The following is an 18213-nucleotide window of genomic DNA, read 5'->3' on the forward strand; positions in this document are numbered from 1 at the left end:
CAGCAAGGCATTGTGGGAAGTGATGAGAAGTGCGGGGCTGTGAGGGAGAGGTCGTACTGGGAGGTTGGGGACACAAACAGGTTCTTTCAAGATTTAAGTCTACAAGCACTTCAAAGCGAGTCCCCGTTACAGGTACTCACTGTCAAACCTCAAGCCTTTCTGTCGTATATAATAAAAGCGAGTTGAGCTCAGTCTGTATGGGGCTTTATAATGCCATTCAGTCACCCGGGAGGCTGCAAAGCAATTGATACATGTTACGAATCAGCCATGAATACAAGGAAAAAATGCAATGTCTATAACGATTGAAGTGAGCTTCACTTAGTAACTAATTAGAAGAAATAGAGGAACAAAAGAAGGTAGTTTTAAGTAGCACATTAGGGAATCTGCGACATCTCAGACCTCTTGTGAAGCACTGTGCCCAGGTAAAGTTCAGGGCTGGCTTGGGAGAAAGGACAAGTTAACTAGAACACCAAGGAGTGGAGAAGCTACAACTACATATGAGTTGTTTGACAGGGGCTTTTGAATTTATCCTTTCCCTGAGAAAATAAATTAAATTTACAGTGCCTGCAAATTACCCTCGGGCCAGCTATTGAAACCGCAGAATGTCAATACTGATATAGCAGGCAGGCAAAAGCAATGCATCTGATCCTAAATTAACCTGATCTGATCCAGGCCTAGTTCAGAATATTTATACAGGGACACCTCACCCAAAAATGAAAGAAACCTTAATTTCTTTTACCTATTGAACACAAAAAAATTATATTTTAAAGAATGTTTATAATCCAAACAGTTGCTCGTAGCACTGACTTCCATAGTATTGTTTTCCCATCACTATTTTGGCTACCAGTAACATTCTTCAGAATACCTTCTTTTGCATTCAACAAAACAAATAAATTCATACAGGTTTGGAACGACATGTAGTGTATGTAAATGTGGAGTATCATGCTAATAATGACTTGCATAAGCAGTGTTATTTTAGTATCATTCAGATAGAAATCTAGTTTTAATATTTTGAATTAGTTTTCTTTTCTTTTTTCCATTTTTTATTTTAAATTTAGTTTAGTTTTCATAATTATGTTGTGTGCATTTATTATTTTTATATACATTTTTTAAACATGTCTATGTAGTTTTTATTTGTTCATTTTTATTTCAGTTTTAGTCATTTTAATATATCAAGTTAAACGGTATAAAACGTTACCTTGACAACTAGCTGAAGGTAAGTAGGTTGCGTTTTTATATACAGTATATTTTATTTTACTTTGGTTAATGTTTACTTTTTTAAAGTAACGAAAATGTTTATGATTTTAGTTTTAGCTAAGTTAAGTCCCCTCAAAGTTCTACTTTTTGTCTTGAACACTGCATCTTTGTGTAATCTTTAAAACATTTCTTTCTGAAATGTTTGTCTGGAAACTGTCCTTGTGTCATCTCTAAAATAAAAATATCATACAGTTTGACAATTTGTTATGTATTTCCCAAACTAGGGTTCATATCGAAACTGGAAGGAAGGAAACCGGAGTTGATGAATAGCTAATAGCAACTGAAATCCTAAAAAAATGTCAAAATGATAAACATACAAATTGTAAACTATTAAAATAAAACACACACACACACACACACAAAATATTTGTTTATCTGGAAGTCATGTGTAGTGTTAATTTCGTTAATAAAAACTTTGATGAAACCACTGATTATTGGAATTACTATTAGGAAGAATTTCATTGTTACAATATTTTTTTTTTTTTTTTTTTTAAGTTTTCAATGTAGACAGAGAGAGCACATATCTAAGTCTTTGACATTAATTTAAATATTAAAAAGCCTATAATACAGCAGTACAAGATGAGGTCAAATAAATCATGTGTATGAGTCCACATTCAATTGATTTGTACTTATTGGTGACCACGCAATAACTAAAAATTAAAAATTAATTTCTCAAATGACAACAATCGTTGCGATTATAGTTTTGAGCAAAAACGTTTTTATTATTATTGGGATTATTATTAGTTTAACCATTATAAAGCATGACAAAAATGTGACTACATTTTTAATGACTAAAACTAGACTAAAATGCTCAGACGTTTAGTGGACTAAAACTCGACTAAACAAAAATGGGACAAGGTTGACTAAATAGGATAATAACTAAAAAGTACATTTGACATAGGACTAAGACTAAGACTAATTTAAAAGACTAAAACTAAATTAAAATTGGCTTACAAAATGAACACTAGCCATGTGACCTTTATCCAACATCAGAGATCTTGAATATGCAAATGTGTTGTTAAACTATTGAAAATTTGAATATTAACTTAAAAACATTAAGTAAAATATTTCAGATCAAAGATGTTCGCTTGACCAAAATGTTTGGGAATCGTTGATATAATTCAAAGACATTCATCCATCGCATCAGTGAGAATCAAGTGTTTAAATGAAGTAAAAATTTAATTAAATTGTCTTCAACAAAATACAGTACTGAAGAACAGACTTTTTGACAGTCATCATAGCTAAGCACTGGGAGGCATCTACGATTTAAAAATAAAAAATTAAGTACACATCTAGGCCCATACATCTGGAATGAAAACTGGTGCTTCATAAAGGCTGCAGTTCCCTGTGGAAGCAACAACGCTCATTAACATTCATGTGTTTGAATTATTTGAACATGTTTAAAAATGAAATGTTTACTACTGCCTCTAATCATCATCATCCCTGTGTACTGATATGAAAAATGAAAATAGACCATGAACCTTATTTATGATGTACAGTGATGAACAATCTATAAGGCTATATCGCTTAGTAATAGGCTGTAAGCCATATTAATGCTCCATTACTGCTCTACTGAAAGTTCAGGTTATCACAAAGATATATGCCTAACAGCATTATTTTGATATGATATGCATTAAAATGAAACATGCAATTTCCTGTTGGAATGATCACAAATTTTTCTGCATGTATCCAGTGCAGTCCCATTTGGATGGACAACACAGTGGAGGAGCAACCTGGACACAAGGGCCAGAACAAAATGTAAGCAGGCTGAATTGGTGGTTTGCTCTGTTGCTCAGAGTAAACCTGGATTCAGGAGGCAGACAAAACATTTCTGGTGAAATTGAACACATTCGGATGAAAACTCTCCTGAAAAGACTGTTAAACTTGAAACAGTGTAGTGAACTTATTCTATCACAACGTTATAGACAAACAATGTTTTTCTACTGGTTTGTCACGACCCAAAAAATGGGCCATCTGTTCTGTGAAACAATGCTAATAAAATGCTATAAAAATTGCAGCTACACTGTAAAAAAAAAAAAAAAAAAAAAAAAATCTAGACATCTATGCATTGCATGAATCAAAATACAGAGAATAAAACCTGTGAAAAATCATTAAAGATTTTTTTTAAATCCCGTTTTAATGGATTGTAACAATCAACCAATCATAGACAGATACCAAAAAAGAATTGCATAACATTACATCACACTTGAAAATGGACAAAAACATGAAAGAAAGTATGCTACGTAAAAGAAAGTATCACAAAGACTACATTAAAAATTAGAATATACTGTACTGAGGATAAATAGAGTCTACATCAACCACAGTGTGTTTTGGGTTTAATTACTGGCCGCCTATGCAATCATGGTAATTCAACATGTACATTTATGCTTTTGGCAGATGCTTTTATTCAAAGCAACTTGTATTGCATTAAAGGTTTACATTTGATTGGTTTCATGCAATTCTTGGGAATACATGACCTCGCTCAACTGTTTAAGCTATAGGAACGCATTTAAGCACAATTTTGTTTAATTTTATACAATAAACTTGTGTAAATGTAAAAATCAGCATCATGGAGCAAAAGAAGCAGTGTGATCACATGTCTAAAGTTTCACAAAGTTCTTAGCAGTCTTCTTTAAAATGCACTGATGAACAGAAGACTTCAAACTCCATGACTGTCTGTCTTCGAAGAAAGAAGACCAAACAGTTTCTTTCTCTCAGTCTGAACAGAACTGACTGAAACATCCAGTTGTGGACCAGTCCTGCTAAGGCTCCTTTCGTCTGCATAAATCAGACCAGACAGTTACATTCCCCCAAAAATGTTGCCCTTATTACCAAACCCGCTATTTACAATCAGTGACTAGACATATGCTGCTGTCAGGTACTTTTCCCACATCGTTCAATTTAATAGTGAAAAGCAGCATGAGATATTATGAATAATGGGATGTAGCTGTCATCCCAAAATGGTGCACTTTGCAAGTGTTGTGTTTTCTGAATTTGCTGTAGTTTTAAGTTGGATTGTCATCCCTGATCTGTGACTGTGTTTTGCTGACAACTGATATATGGGCAAAATAACAACAACAACAACAACAAAAACCTACAATATCAGCTGATTTAACAATATGTGCATCTTTAATCACCATGTCATGGTAAAACCTGCACCAAAAAACAACATGTTTCATACATGTAGATGGACAAAATAGGATGTTTCTCTACAAAATAATGCAAACACAACAGATGTAGTTAAAGTGCATCTACTAGAATACTTCTATCTAAACAGCTGTTTAGATCACAAGGTCAAATCAAAAACAAGCAAGGTCACAGATTTTGAATAGAGTGATGCAAATGACTTCTATGAATATCTATTTTAATAATTATTCACATTCACAAATGCTGAAAGTCATGCCAAACACTATTTCATTCAGGCTAATACATCCTATAAGGATACCAAAGATCTCCCAGTCCCATCACAGTGAATGCTGGGAAACTTCTCAAGGCTTACGATGGAAAATCTTGAAAAAGCAGAGAATTCTTGTCGATAAAGCTAACTTGTGATTTAGCCTAAAGGGAGAGTATCCGCTCTCCCTCAGTCCTGAGGAAAGCACATTCATTATCAGGCAGACTGGGATGTAAGCCTGAGTCATGGGCGCATCTATCAAAGCTTAGAGGTGAGAGATTAAAGGAGCGGCTGCCAACTTGCCTCATGGTCAAACAGAAAGCTGAATCACAAAATGGCCCCCGGCAGCTAAAGAAGAAGAGATTGCATATGTGTGCATGTTGATTTGTTTAGGTTTGCCTGATTGTATGGGGTACCACAGCTTCATTTGATATATCATACGCCTCAGCAAGGAGATACGCAACTGTGAGGCCATTATATCTGCTACTACAGTACAAGCAAACAAGGATAGGAAATAGAAGATAATTAGGGTGAAAAATCAGACCATTCATCCTTTTTTCCCTTCCAATACACCGCGATGCATGGATGCTGATTAACAAGCCATTCATTCCGGCAGTAACTTAGGTCAGCGTTATAGAGATATAAAAGTGTTGTGCCTAGTGGCAAGATCAAAAGTGAGACGCACAGAAAAGACAAACAAGAAACGAGAACAACCTCTCGTCTTGTAAGCTTGCATGTTCATGAAATCTATCCTGAATGTCCTCGAAGAACTAACTTGTTGCTCATGGGAGTCTTTGATGAGGTTCTGCATATTACAGTCCATCAACAGAGCTGAAAGGAGATGTGGCCAAACAGAGATGGCAATCAGAGCGAGGATGTAAGAGAGATCCAGAATTGCACCTTTTCCCATGCTCCTGTGAAATACTATGAAAGCCATATTAAAGAAGCAAAGACAATTTGACGTCAGTAATTTGTCAGCCTAAAAAGTTTCATCCAACATGCAATTACGAATTTAAAAAGCAATTTTCAACTTGTAATGCCATTGTGTACAACTCAAATCAGATGTTTTCACCACATACACAATGAAAAAGGCATTTGGCATGCATGGGAGTCTACTAATGCAGCCGACAACAAACATACAAATGACAAATCAGTAATTGAATCCTCAACGTTTCATTATCCTCTCTTAAAACCAAAAATTCCATTTCAATGATGACAGAATTTCAGTCTCTTTAAGAGTAAAAATGTATGAGCTAGTAAGGATTGCACCATGAAGCCAAAAACAATGTTGAAGCTGCATTTGCAGATTGCATAATCAACACGCAGCACATTTTCACTCTGCAGGAGTCACAACTGACAGTTATTATTTTCTCCATGTTGCAGAGAGGACGTGATGTACAACACTAATAATTGACAGCCGCTGTCTATGGATTAACACAAACAGCCTGTCAACTGTGGTAACTCGAGATTGGCCTGTTGATATCTCAAATCTAAATTGCGCAAAGATCTGCCAATTCTCCGGTGAAGGCCTCAGGGCTAACAATGCACATGTCCCGTACAATCATCTCCAACATGCACTTTACTGATAACATTCATACGAGCTTACATTCAAGGGCAGAGTGACAGAACATCTCTTGTCATGCCTAAAAACAAAGATCGGCGGGCCAGTTGTGTTTACTCTAATAGATTCTTAACTTTGGAAATTATAAAGGTTTTTGACGGCAACTCATCAGTGCGCAAACGTGTCATTTATGTTACCACAGTGTCATAGCAGACACAAATCTACACACATCATGGACAATAAAAAAGCCTGTGGCAAACGTTTGTAAAACCCTTTGCCATATTTAGACTAAACAGTGCAGCTTGGAATCGAGAACCTGTTCAGGTTTTAAAAAAGGACCCAAATGTTGTTTGGTTCTCACATGTGCATTTTACCGTCAATTCGGAGACGCAGTGCTTAAAAGACACTTAGATAAACATATTCACTTTTTTTCAAGAAAGTCTTAATAAAGTAGGGCCTCAGGGTAACATCAAAAATAGGCCGCAACATGAGGTCCATGTCAAAGACCTCTATGAGAACATAACACAAGATGGAAGAGGAAAAGAAAGTAAAAAGCATCTATTTTGTTTTAACATTGACTTCCAAGGATCAAGTTAAACTTTAATATGTTTGCCACCTAGTGGCCAGACTCTTATTTGCAAAGTACACTTGAAGAACATCAATGAAGGACATTTTCTGCATGGTCAGTTTCTAATTAAGATACAATCAATTCAATAATGATAGTGTACACAAAACAAGCCAACATCCATGAACATAATTTTATGATGTCCCACACCATTTTACCTGGTCTCCAATATCACTATGCAAATGCACACACATTTACAGTTGATTACAATCGCCCGATGGAGCTGATTCAAGGTCAGTCTTCAAGCAAAGGATCGCCTGTTAAACTTCATTAGGGATTCACTGACGATACAGAGTGAATAAACAAAGCGACAGAAAACTAAACAAACCACACACAGATACAAACACACACAATGAACCGAGTCGCTGCGGCCAGCTTGAGCAAGAGAAACACAAAGCTGAGCTGTAACCCAGATTAAGTGACAGACAGGAGGCCATAACTCTTAAAGGGACAGCAAACTGGCTGTGCCGTCGAAGCAGACAGGTCGAGATGGGAGGGAGTGGGGTGATTTTCACAGAGGAAACAGCCTGCCCGCTCTCTGGTTGCTGTAGTGATCCACTCAACACTGGAACACAACACAACATTATGCTGTTCTTCCCTGAGGCCAACCATTACTGACAGGCCCTCGAGGCCTTCTACTGCACACGTGTCTGCTCCATGTGTGACATTTCTCTTTGTTGCACAAGCGCTCAATCTTTGCTCTCTTTTCATTCTCTGGCTCAAATGCACACGGTGCAATATAGGATTTGTGTAGTACTCGTCCTTTTGCGAGCATATATAAGTGTTTCTGGGATGGACGGAGATGGTATGTGTGATATGGCAGCAGTGATAGCATGTATCTGAGGCAAGCAAGGCCTGTATGACGCAGTCTGTGTGTAACACTCTGTTTACCAAACAGCGTGTCATTCTCCATGTTCATGTAACACTAAAATGTCACATTCTGAGATGTTGTGGTGCTAGGTGCATTTGAAAAGGCCACTGTGAAACATGCAAATCTCATTTCTACATGACAATTATTTATTATTTTTTAAAGAAACTTTGGATATTACAATACAAGGTGACAATGAGCTCAGAAAAAGTTCAAAATTCAAAATTCTTCCGTTCACCAAACCATCTGAAATGTATCTTTTTTTAACAGCTGTAATCATGCAATAATATATTGTGATTCAATAGATTAAAACATTCTATTTACTATAAGCCTAAATTTGTAAATATGCAATGGACTTTTGTGCAGTTTAAGCAATGATTGCAAAGATCTTTATTGATTAACTCAAACAATAAATCATCCAATCATCATTTGTTTATTTTTTATTCAGTCTATTTATTTATTTATTTATTTTTTGCCAATGCACAGTTGGTTATTATTGTGCTGTGAGACGGGATCTAAGTGAAGGAGGGCTGGACAATATATCGAACGATATAACCATGTGCATCTCGTCAGTAAAGCCGGTTCCATGATTAGCGGTAAATCCCCATCACTTGCTTTCAAATGGAGCTGCAGTTAATACACAGAGCCGTAGTTTACTGACAAGCTACGCTATATCGAGTTCATTATCAAAGGCGATTCATCTTCAATAATGAACTCGATATAGGGGGATTTACCGCTAATCATGGAACCGGCTTTACTGACGAGATGCACATGGTCATATCGTTCGATATATTGTCCAGCCCTAAAGTAAAGCTTTCACTAAACCTCAATTCAACAATCATATGGTGAAATGCTGAATCATTTCCAGACTGAGAGTCAATGACATTTAGATTTATCCAAGGAAAATACTCTCAGAATTGACTAACGCAAGCTTTACTGGCTTCCTGCCTCTCTGCTGTTTCCAAGTCCAGATGCCCTTTAACATAAACCCTTGAGTATAAACAATGCACCATTCAATAAAACAGGAGGACAGTCAGAACGGTTGAAGCTTCAAACCAAAAGTTTCCTCAGTGACAATCAATGTCTTTTTAGGTTACTGCTGGATGCCTACAAACACCTTAAGAAAACATTCATCTTGGACTTTCGATGGCAATGGACAGCGTTTAAAAGGACACTGAGAACACATTTCTAAAATATTACTAATAGCTAATGGAATCTTTCTATGTTGGTTAATGCAATACTGTATAATACTGGTTATGACGATCATATCAAATAATGACATATTTAAAGAAGAAACACATTTTCACTGGGATATGTTAAGATGCTCTTGATGGTGAACTTGACATTCAGTCTCCATGTCGTCCTCAAAAAGCCTCCTTAAGAATAGCAGTCAATGATAATCGTGAGAGGAATGGCTAACATTCAGATCTGCAACACTTACTTTTCACAAAACAATGAATTATCGAATCAAACATACTTTTTAATTTCATTTACTGTTTCACTCAGACGTATACCACATTATGAAAGAAAAAAAATAGGCTATGAATACTACTTCTGATTTTAAAGCACAAATATCACAATGCTATATGTACACTCTTAAAAATAAATGTTCTTTATTTCATCTTTGGTTCCAAGAAGAACTTTTAACATCCATCCATGAAACCTTCCTATTTCTTCCTATTTCATATATTATAAAAAGGATATATATATATAATATATATATATATATATATATATATATATATATATATATATATATATAGATAGATATATTTTTATTATTATTAAAAAAAAGGTTTCTTTAGATATTTTAAATGTTCTTGACACTAAAAAATAAAGGTTCTTTTGAGAGCTGTTCACTAGGGGCTTCTGCACCAGAGGAACGTTTTCATAGATCCTATAACTATTGGTGGAAATACCTGCTTTTTGGCATGTTCGCGCCACAGGAACAGGGAATGATTTAAGTTGGAACACCTAGTTCCTATAACCATACAACCAAAGCCCCCAAAAAAGTTCTTTGGGGAAACAAAAATCTATAATGTTTATAAGTAACAAGTGTTTATTTTTATTGTTTTCATTAAACTCTTTTATTTTTTTTCTTGATTATTCTTTTTTGTAATAAGAACGGCAGTATCATGTGTAATGTGAAACAAATGTGATGATAGAAGATATTCTAAGCGTGTTGTCTGTTTTATATAATAATAGATTGCCTTTCATCTCAGCTTACTCACTGAGACCTGTCCCACACATCCACTAACACCAGCTCAATGTGGTAGATGCAGCCCCTTCGCAATCAATCTCTTGGCGCGAGCTATTGCGTCCAAAATAAGATGGCTTCATTTATAAGATCGCCTAACACTGGCAACTTGATTGGGACACACAACTGCCACCTCCTGTTGAGATCACACACACATCACTTCAAAGAAAACACACAAGACGGACGGTCATTTGCATGACATACATATTTATAAGGCCTCCTTCTCCATCTCAATAGACTCAATACAGATCTTGTGAAACTCCCAGGCAGCGCTGACACACAGTCACGCGTGATACGCATCACAGAAGCCACAGAGTCAGATTTTTTTGCGGGGTCTATATGGGTGACGTGTTGAACTAGAATGCATAACAGGGTTTACTCAAGAACACACAGAATCAGCGATCTGCCGCTGAAACGCATTACCATTTTGATGGGTGCGGTGATGAGGATGGTGATTACAATGATGGTGCTGTTTATGGTGATTGCTCTCAGGTGTCATCCCACAGGCCCCTGCTGGACGTGCGTGAGTGACGGGACAGGCAGGAAATGGTTGAGAGCTATTCAGGGGTGGTGGTTGGGGATTTAGATAGGACAGGGGCGGATGGAGGTCATAACAGCGATGCGTGCCTAAGATCTCATCAGCCATTTATATCCACCATAGCAGGATTTCCAGACACATCTATGATTCACATTTACAAGTTACGCAAATACATAAAACACCATCAGTACGGGAACTTGGAAATTGCCATAGGACATGTGGAAAAGCCCTGTAAAACCTAAACTGACAAGCTGCGCAAAACATGCTCAAAATATGATTGTGGTTTTGTGCAGCTTGTCAGTGAACAACGGCTCTGTGTAGTAAATGCTGCTCCACGTGAAAGCACGCACGTGTAGAGATTTACCGTGCCGATATTTATTGTGCATCCCTAAAAAATCTCTTAATCCATGGGTTTCCACACTAGGGGCCACAAAGGGGTCAATGGTAAAATTGTTAAAATTAAAATCTATCTATCTATCTGTCTGTCTGTCTGTCTGTCTATCTATCTATCTATCTTATTAGTAATAATACAATAATATATTAATACATATTGTTTAATAATATTTAGTAATAAACCAATGTAATAATAGTAAGATTACATAATAACAAAAATATTAGTGTACTATTATTATTATTTTTATTATTATTCCTGTTGTTGTTATTAACACAATAATACCTAAATATTACATTATAATGAACATATTAATAAATCAATGTTTTAATATGATGTATACAACAATTAAATAACAATTGAAAAAATAATTAGTGATAGACCAAAGTAATATTAATAGCACTATTAACACAAATATTAATACTATTAAAAAGTTGTGTAAAATTGTTGTTGTTGTTCTTATAATTATTATTATTATACAATAATTCAAAACAAATATTAATAAACACATATTTTAACAATATGAATAAAGCTATTAAATAATAAATAATAATAACAACAACAACAACAACATGAATATGAATATAAGTGGATTAAATTAATCATGTAATATTTAGTAAAAAAAAAAATGATTTAACAATAATAACACGAATTATCATTAGCATATACAGTACATTAGATATCAGTAAGATGAATGAAATTAAAACCTTAAGACTTGTCAGAACTCATGATGTTATTCACAATTATGTTATTTATTGACAACATTTATACATCTAACAGTACTCTAATGGTAGGCAGGAAATACAGTATTATCAAATGCACAATAAGAAAGTACACGTTTATAATTTATCATTATATATTTAAAAAATATTTATGCAAGGGCATCATCTTATTTGTTGGCTTATTATATTAAAAGAGGGATCAAAAAGTGTGAAAACCTAGATTAACCAGTGTCAAGATTTCAGTGGTCACTTCAGGGGGGAGTAAGGTCCGGAGTGATGTCCCGTTCGAATACTAATCATTATTTTGTGTGTTTTATTTTAGGTGAGGTAGTTCCACGACTGAGGTGCCCTTGAGCAAGGCACCGAACCCCCAACTGCTCCCCGCCGGCGCCGCAACATAAATGGTTGCCCACTGCTCAGAATGTGGGTTCATTAAATGCAGGGATGGGTTAAATGCAGAGCACGAATTCTGAGTATGGGTCACCATACTTGCCTGTATGTCACTGTTTTCTTTTAGATGTTTGGCAACAGATAAATCTAACAGTGAGCAACCTAATAGTGCCTTTATTAAGCACACTTCTGTTATTCTGCTTTTTTATTTCTAATCCGAGTATTCAACATGAAAGGCTTTATTACACAGGGACCAGCCCACTGATATGTGAAGGCCAAGCATGTGCTAGATGCATGAAAGGAGTTGGCATAATGAGGCTTGCACACAGCCTGGGCTCGTCTGAAATTGCAAAGAAATAACCCTAACATCCTCACAATGAAATCTCAAGGCTGCAAATATAATGCCTTAATTGCTTATGTGATCAGAACAGAGCAATAGTTTCACTGGAAAGCTTGAAATGAATAAATTGTGCCTTTTCTTCTTGAAAAAAAAAAATGGAAGTGGGTTTGATTTCATAGTACAATATAATGCCATTTTCAGTGTATGGTACTGTATTGTTACGAGTTCTTTTCTCTCGTGAGGTTAGAAGTCACTGAAAGTATTTCTGCTGTGAATTCATTCATGACAAAGTAATATGGGAGTAAGTCAGGAAATAACAGGAGAACATCTAATTTACACTTTATTTTGAGAAGTTGTTGTGTCACAAAAGGTGCAGAAATATCACTAAGCACCCCAAAAAATGTGAAGTAGGAATTAGTGCTCTTGGCATCAAGACCAACACAAGTCCAGCCCAGGTTTCTCAAATAGTTTCTCTGATAGTTTGTAAGTTCTTTTAGAGTCAAAAACAATAAAATAGACAAAATTGCAATGTTTTGTAATTCTTACGAATGCAATTTAACAAAATTTCACTTGTTAAAGAAAAAAGGTTGCGAAATAGGGATGCATGATATATATTGCTACCATTTGGTGTAACGGCTAGTTTCAGCCAATATTGGAAATATATTTGCTCATTATAAGCTCATTTCCTCTGTTTTTACATTTTGATTACCTTTATCTTCATCTAACATTCACTTTATACTAATCTTTAATGCTGTCATTTTATTATTAGGCCCTATTTATAAACTATTATAATATTTATTAATATTTTTTAAGAAGCTTTCAGTTTTCATTTTAATTTTACTTTAAATTTGAGTAAGTTTGTTTTAATTTTATTTGCCAAGGCAGCATTTCAGCATTTTTTTTTTACTTTTTCATTTGTTATTTACAGTAGGCTATATTTTAATTTAGCGTTATTTCAATGAATGACTTTTCATAGTTTTAGTTAACAAAAAATAACACTGATCTTTAAAAACACTGTAAAATTTCATCTATATCAAACAAATCTCAAAAAGATTTTTTCATACTTTACACCAAATATGATACATGCCCAAAATGATTATTTATTTATTTATCTTGAAAAGATATGATACATTTTAACCTGATTTAACAGCTACTGTAGATGGTGCTTTAAATAGAGGGATGAGAGTCTCCAAACATTACTAGCATTTATTTACACAGCTTCCTCACAGTGTCTGATAGACATACACAGGCTTATTAATCAAATCTACCATGAAACCCCAGCACTGTGCTTAGTTCTGCTCAGTGAAACGCTGCATCAGCATCTCTGCATTTTAATGTTGCTTTTATTAAAGCAGTACATAAAGCCATCAACTTTTTGAGGCTGTGATGAGCCAGCCGTCTGTACGATGCACAACTTGGCGAGAATTCGTTGTGTATGAATAAAAGTAATGGCTAATTTTTGTGATGGACTGGGCCGGAGTGCCACCTGCACAGTCTTCCAGGCCATTCCAGGTGGGATGGGAATGGCTGCCTGAACTAAATCCATCATCGAGTAAAACACAGGTGGCCTTTTACTGCTGAGCTGGGATTTGGCAAACATGAAGAATGTAATCAAATACAAATTACACGTATAATATGTTGCATACTGTAGTGTCAATAAAATCATTACCAAGACAGATTCCCAAGGTGTAACAGTTCCGCAGGCTCTGACTTTATGGCATTTTCCTGATTTCCCTCTCCGTCTCTCAATTTGCATTCATTCCGGTGGCTCTGGATTTTGTCCTCGGGAAGATTTCCTCAACCAAACATTCATCATCACACAGTGTCATTTTCCTCCAGCTTACTTTCTCACCTCTACTGTAATGTCGTTTTAAATATTTCAGGTTTTCTATCCACCTTTTAGCCCCTGATCTTTAAATGGTGTAATAATGTCACACCTGAGCTTTAACTCAATAGCCCTCTGGCCTCTCCAAATTAGAATATGAAAAATTGCATTTTATAAATACAGTATATAAATATATATTGTTTTATTATTTTGGATTTATATACATTATATATACTACTGTTGAGGTGAGAAAGATTTATTTTTTTTAATCAATGCGTTTATACAGCAAGGACACATTAATTTGTTTCAAATTGACAGTAAAGACATTTAGAATGTTATAAAAGATTTCTATTCAAGATTTACATATTATTATTATTTTATATTCATCACAGAATCCGAAAAGTATCAGTTTCTACAAAAATATTAAGCAGCACAACTGTTTTCAACATTGATAATAATGTTTCTTGTGCACTAAATCGGCATATTAGAATAATTTCTGAAGGATCATGTGACACTGAAGACTGGAGTAATGATGCTGAAAATGAAACTTTGCCACCACAGAAATAAATAACATTTTTATAATATATTAAATTGGAAAACACTTATTTTAAATTATAATAATATTTGTATTAAAATTGTAATATTTCACAATATGAATGCATTTATTGTGTTTTTTGTGAATAAGAGTGTTTTTTAATTGTTTTATTTAACAATATGAATGAAAAAAAAAAACGGTAGTGTATACAGGGTTGTTAAAGCCATGAATTGAGAGTGGGGGGCTTTGAGCCTTTGCATTCACATCATTACATCCAGTTAAATTCTAGTATACATCTATGGATAACTTTATAGTTACTTCCACAGTTTTTGTTTTATCCAGCTGTATTTACTTATAACTTGCAACTTATAACATCCAAGTGAAAGATGTAACAACAACAACAACATGTCAGAAAAAACAAACAGAATCACTGAATTGGAAAAAGGATCAGCTCTTTGTGTCAGTATTTTGTAGAATCATCTTTTGCTTTAATTATACAGCCTTTAGTCTGTTGGGATATGTCTCCATCTCTACTAACTTTGCACATCTAGACTTTACAATATTTGCCCACACTTCTTGGCAGAACTGCTCAAGTTCAGTTAAATTTGATGGTGATTGTTTGTGGACTGAAGTCTTCAAGTTCAGACTGCAAAGCAACAAAACGTAATATTTTTAAGGGGGTGGGGGGATTCTTTTCTATACTCACGGTATCATTCCTCTTTTAATCTTTGTCTCCCAGAAAGTGTACAGAAAAAGTCCACCACTAGAGTTAATATGACAAATGTGTACAGGTAACTGCTGTCTCCTGATAAGTCATGGACAGAACTGCAAAGAATTAAACTTTTCCACTAAAACGTTTTGGCTTTGTGCCTAAAATGTGAATTAAGTGGGACAGTGGACTTTAAAAGTCCTACCTGCTCTTTCACAGAGGCCAGAATGGCAGAGGTGGTCTCAGTCTCAGATCCATCATCATTAGAAGCATTCAGTCCTGGACTAAGCATGGTGGCATTCTCTGCTTCGGCAGACTGTTCTGGAACTGGCATGACTTCTGTGGAGGACAAAATACATTTACTAGCAACTCTTCATCATTAGACTTCAACTCAGGATCATCAGGTTCAGACTTGATGCAAGAAAAACACATGTAATGATCCTAAAACAGAATGATTCATTCACAAACAAGACTCATCTGGTTCTCAAACTCAACCGATGGTCTAAAAACATTGCATTTAATGCTTTGTTATGCATTACTATTTTAACACATTACAATTACTTAAAGGAATAGCTCACCCAAACATGAAAATTTGCTGAAATTTTACATTCAGGCTATCCAAGATGTGTATTAATTGGTTACTGCATCTGAACAGATTTGGATAAATTTAGCATTACATAATCTACCCACTAATGGATCTTCTGCAGTGAATGGGTGCCGTCAGAATGAGAGTTCAAACTCCAGTATATCAATTAATGTCATGTTAAGTGAAAAGCTGCTTTGTAATAAACAAATCCACCATTAAGATGTTTTTAAATTCAAAGCATTGCTTCCAAGTCAATGAGAACTGAAACTGTTAGCAACATTCTTAAAAATATCTTCTTTTATGTCTCCCAGAAAAGAAAGTCAGTTTTGGAATGACATGAGGGTCAGTAAATGATGCCAGAATTTCAGAATTTTTATTTTTGGGAAAACTATCCCTTAAAAATTATAAATATACATTCTTTGATCATGAGTCATCCAGGTTTGAGGGTTTATGAATATTGAGAGTTTGCAGTACTGACCTCTTTGGATCTAAATAAAACAAACAATCAACACATTTTAGATTTATAACAGTGAAATCTGCCAAAAGCAGCTAGTCAGACATTTTCAGTCAAGTCTAATGCCTCAGTAATCTCATAAACCCCCACGGTTTATTTACAGTAGCAAATGAGCAAATGTCAGGATGTACAAAAACATGATTCATACAACCTATAAAGAATCTGTATTGATTAGAAAGAGATTCCAAATAATAACTGAGCTAGGCATTAGCTGGACTCAGATCAAGATAAATGGTTGTGTAGGACAATCTCTGGATATTTTGTCACGCTCAGTGGTAGTTGCGGCCGAGCCTGCCAACTTTGTTCCCTTGTTAATAAAGATGACTAGCCTCATCTGACACGACAGTGTGCCTCCGCCTGACTTTCTGGAAATCAAATTATGCCTCCTTAAACCACCATTTCCACATTGTTTACCTTCCTCCACTCTTCCCTTCACACATGCTCACATAATTCACCCCAAAGCCTCTTCAATGCACTCACAGGAATAAAGGACTTGTGGAAGTAAGTCAAAAGTTCAGGCAAATGCAACCACTTGACCCATGCAACGTGCCGAGATGTCTTGTAGGTGCTACAACACTCAGATCTGCAGGGCAAATGTATAATCCAGACTTACAATAATGTGCTAATATGGTCAATGTTTCCATTAAGATGAAATAAGTTGACCATGAAAATGTTCTTTGATAAAAAAATAAAAAAATCTTGGCTATTTGAATGTTAGAGAAAACTTTAAGGGAACATTCCATTTTATAACTTAGCAAACATTATGGTAATGTCTGAAACTAGTAAGTAGAAAAAAAAACATTAGACAAACCAAAATTACAACTTAAATGTTTCAGAAAAACATTCCATAAATGAAGTAAAATGTTTTTGTGCAAATGTTTTAAGAACATTATTAAATAACTTTGAACGAACAAGAAGGGCTGCTCGATTATGGCAAAAAATCATAATCACAATTATTTTGGTCAATATTGTCATCACGGTTATTTTAAATGATTATGAGGGGGCCATATGACCAAAACTTTATATGAGTGATATGTTATATGATTAATGCATATCAAGTATGTATTTCTTGTAAATAAGGTTGCTATGACAGTTGCAGTGGAATTCCAAACGAACAAACAAAAATAAAAATTCCTCAAAATTATTGAAAATAATTAAACTGTCAGTAATAAATAAGCAAAGGACAAATAAAATAGAATTAAAAAAAAACAAATGAAACAAACTGTGCTTTAATGTTTTTTTATTCACGTCTCAAGCAATTTACAGCCTACCACAGAAATGAATCATCAAATGTAAAATAAAACAGCACAGTCTTCACTGTAAGAATTAAAAAAAATTGTTTCATATTAAAGCTACAAAAATCCTAAATTTGTCTTTTGTTGTTTGATTATTAAGCACACAGTCGCAGCAGAAAAATAGCCTGCTGTCACTTTAAGAGCCGCACAGATCCAATTTACCGTTACACGCGTATTTTCATTCTCAACTCTTTACGTTCATTTATTGCATGCCCGACGAAGGTATACATGAATAATCACTAAATGCAGCATTTGGACACAATTTTGCGTGTATTTGACTGTTTAGGCGCGCACCTTGAGCTAAAAGATGACTTTAGTTTAGTTCTCTTTCACACTTTTAAAAACATGAATAAATATACCTCGATAAATCAAGCACATCCCATTTTGCAAAAGTCACGTTACATAA

At 34.9% G+C, this 18213-nt stretch overlaps 1 protein-coding gene across 1 annotated transcript in view; it reads right to left on the minus strand.

Annotated features, from left to right (window-relative positions):
- Positions 1-18213, minus strand: part of LOC109099634 (catenin delta-2-like) — a 249903-nt gene that overhangs the window by 210750 nt on the left and 20940 nt on the right. Inside the window, exon 2 of the mRNA XM_042714368.1 lies at positions 15618-15751. Within this exon, the coding sequence (XP_042570302.1) occupies positions 15618-15746 (129 nt within the window). The 5' untranslated portion in view covers positions 15747-15751. The remainder of the gene's footprint in view (positions 1-15617; positions 15752-18213) is intronic.

The sequence above is a fragment of the Cyprinus carpio genome, chromosome A24 (genome assembly GCF_018340385.1).
Source record: "Cyprinus carpio isolate SPL01 chromosome A24, ASM1834038v1, whole genome shotgun sequence".
Taxonomy (NCBI): Eukaryota; Metazoa; Chordata; class Actinopteri; order Cypriniformes; family Cyprinidae; genus Cyprinus; species Cyprinus carpio.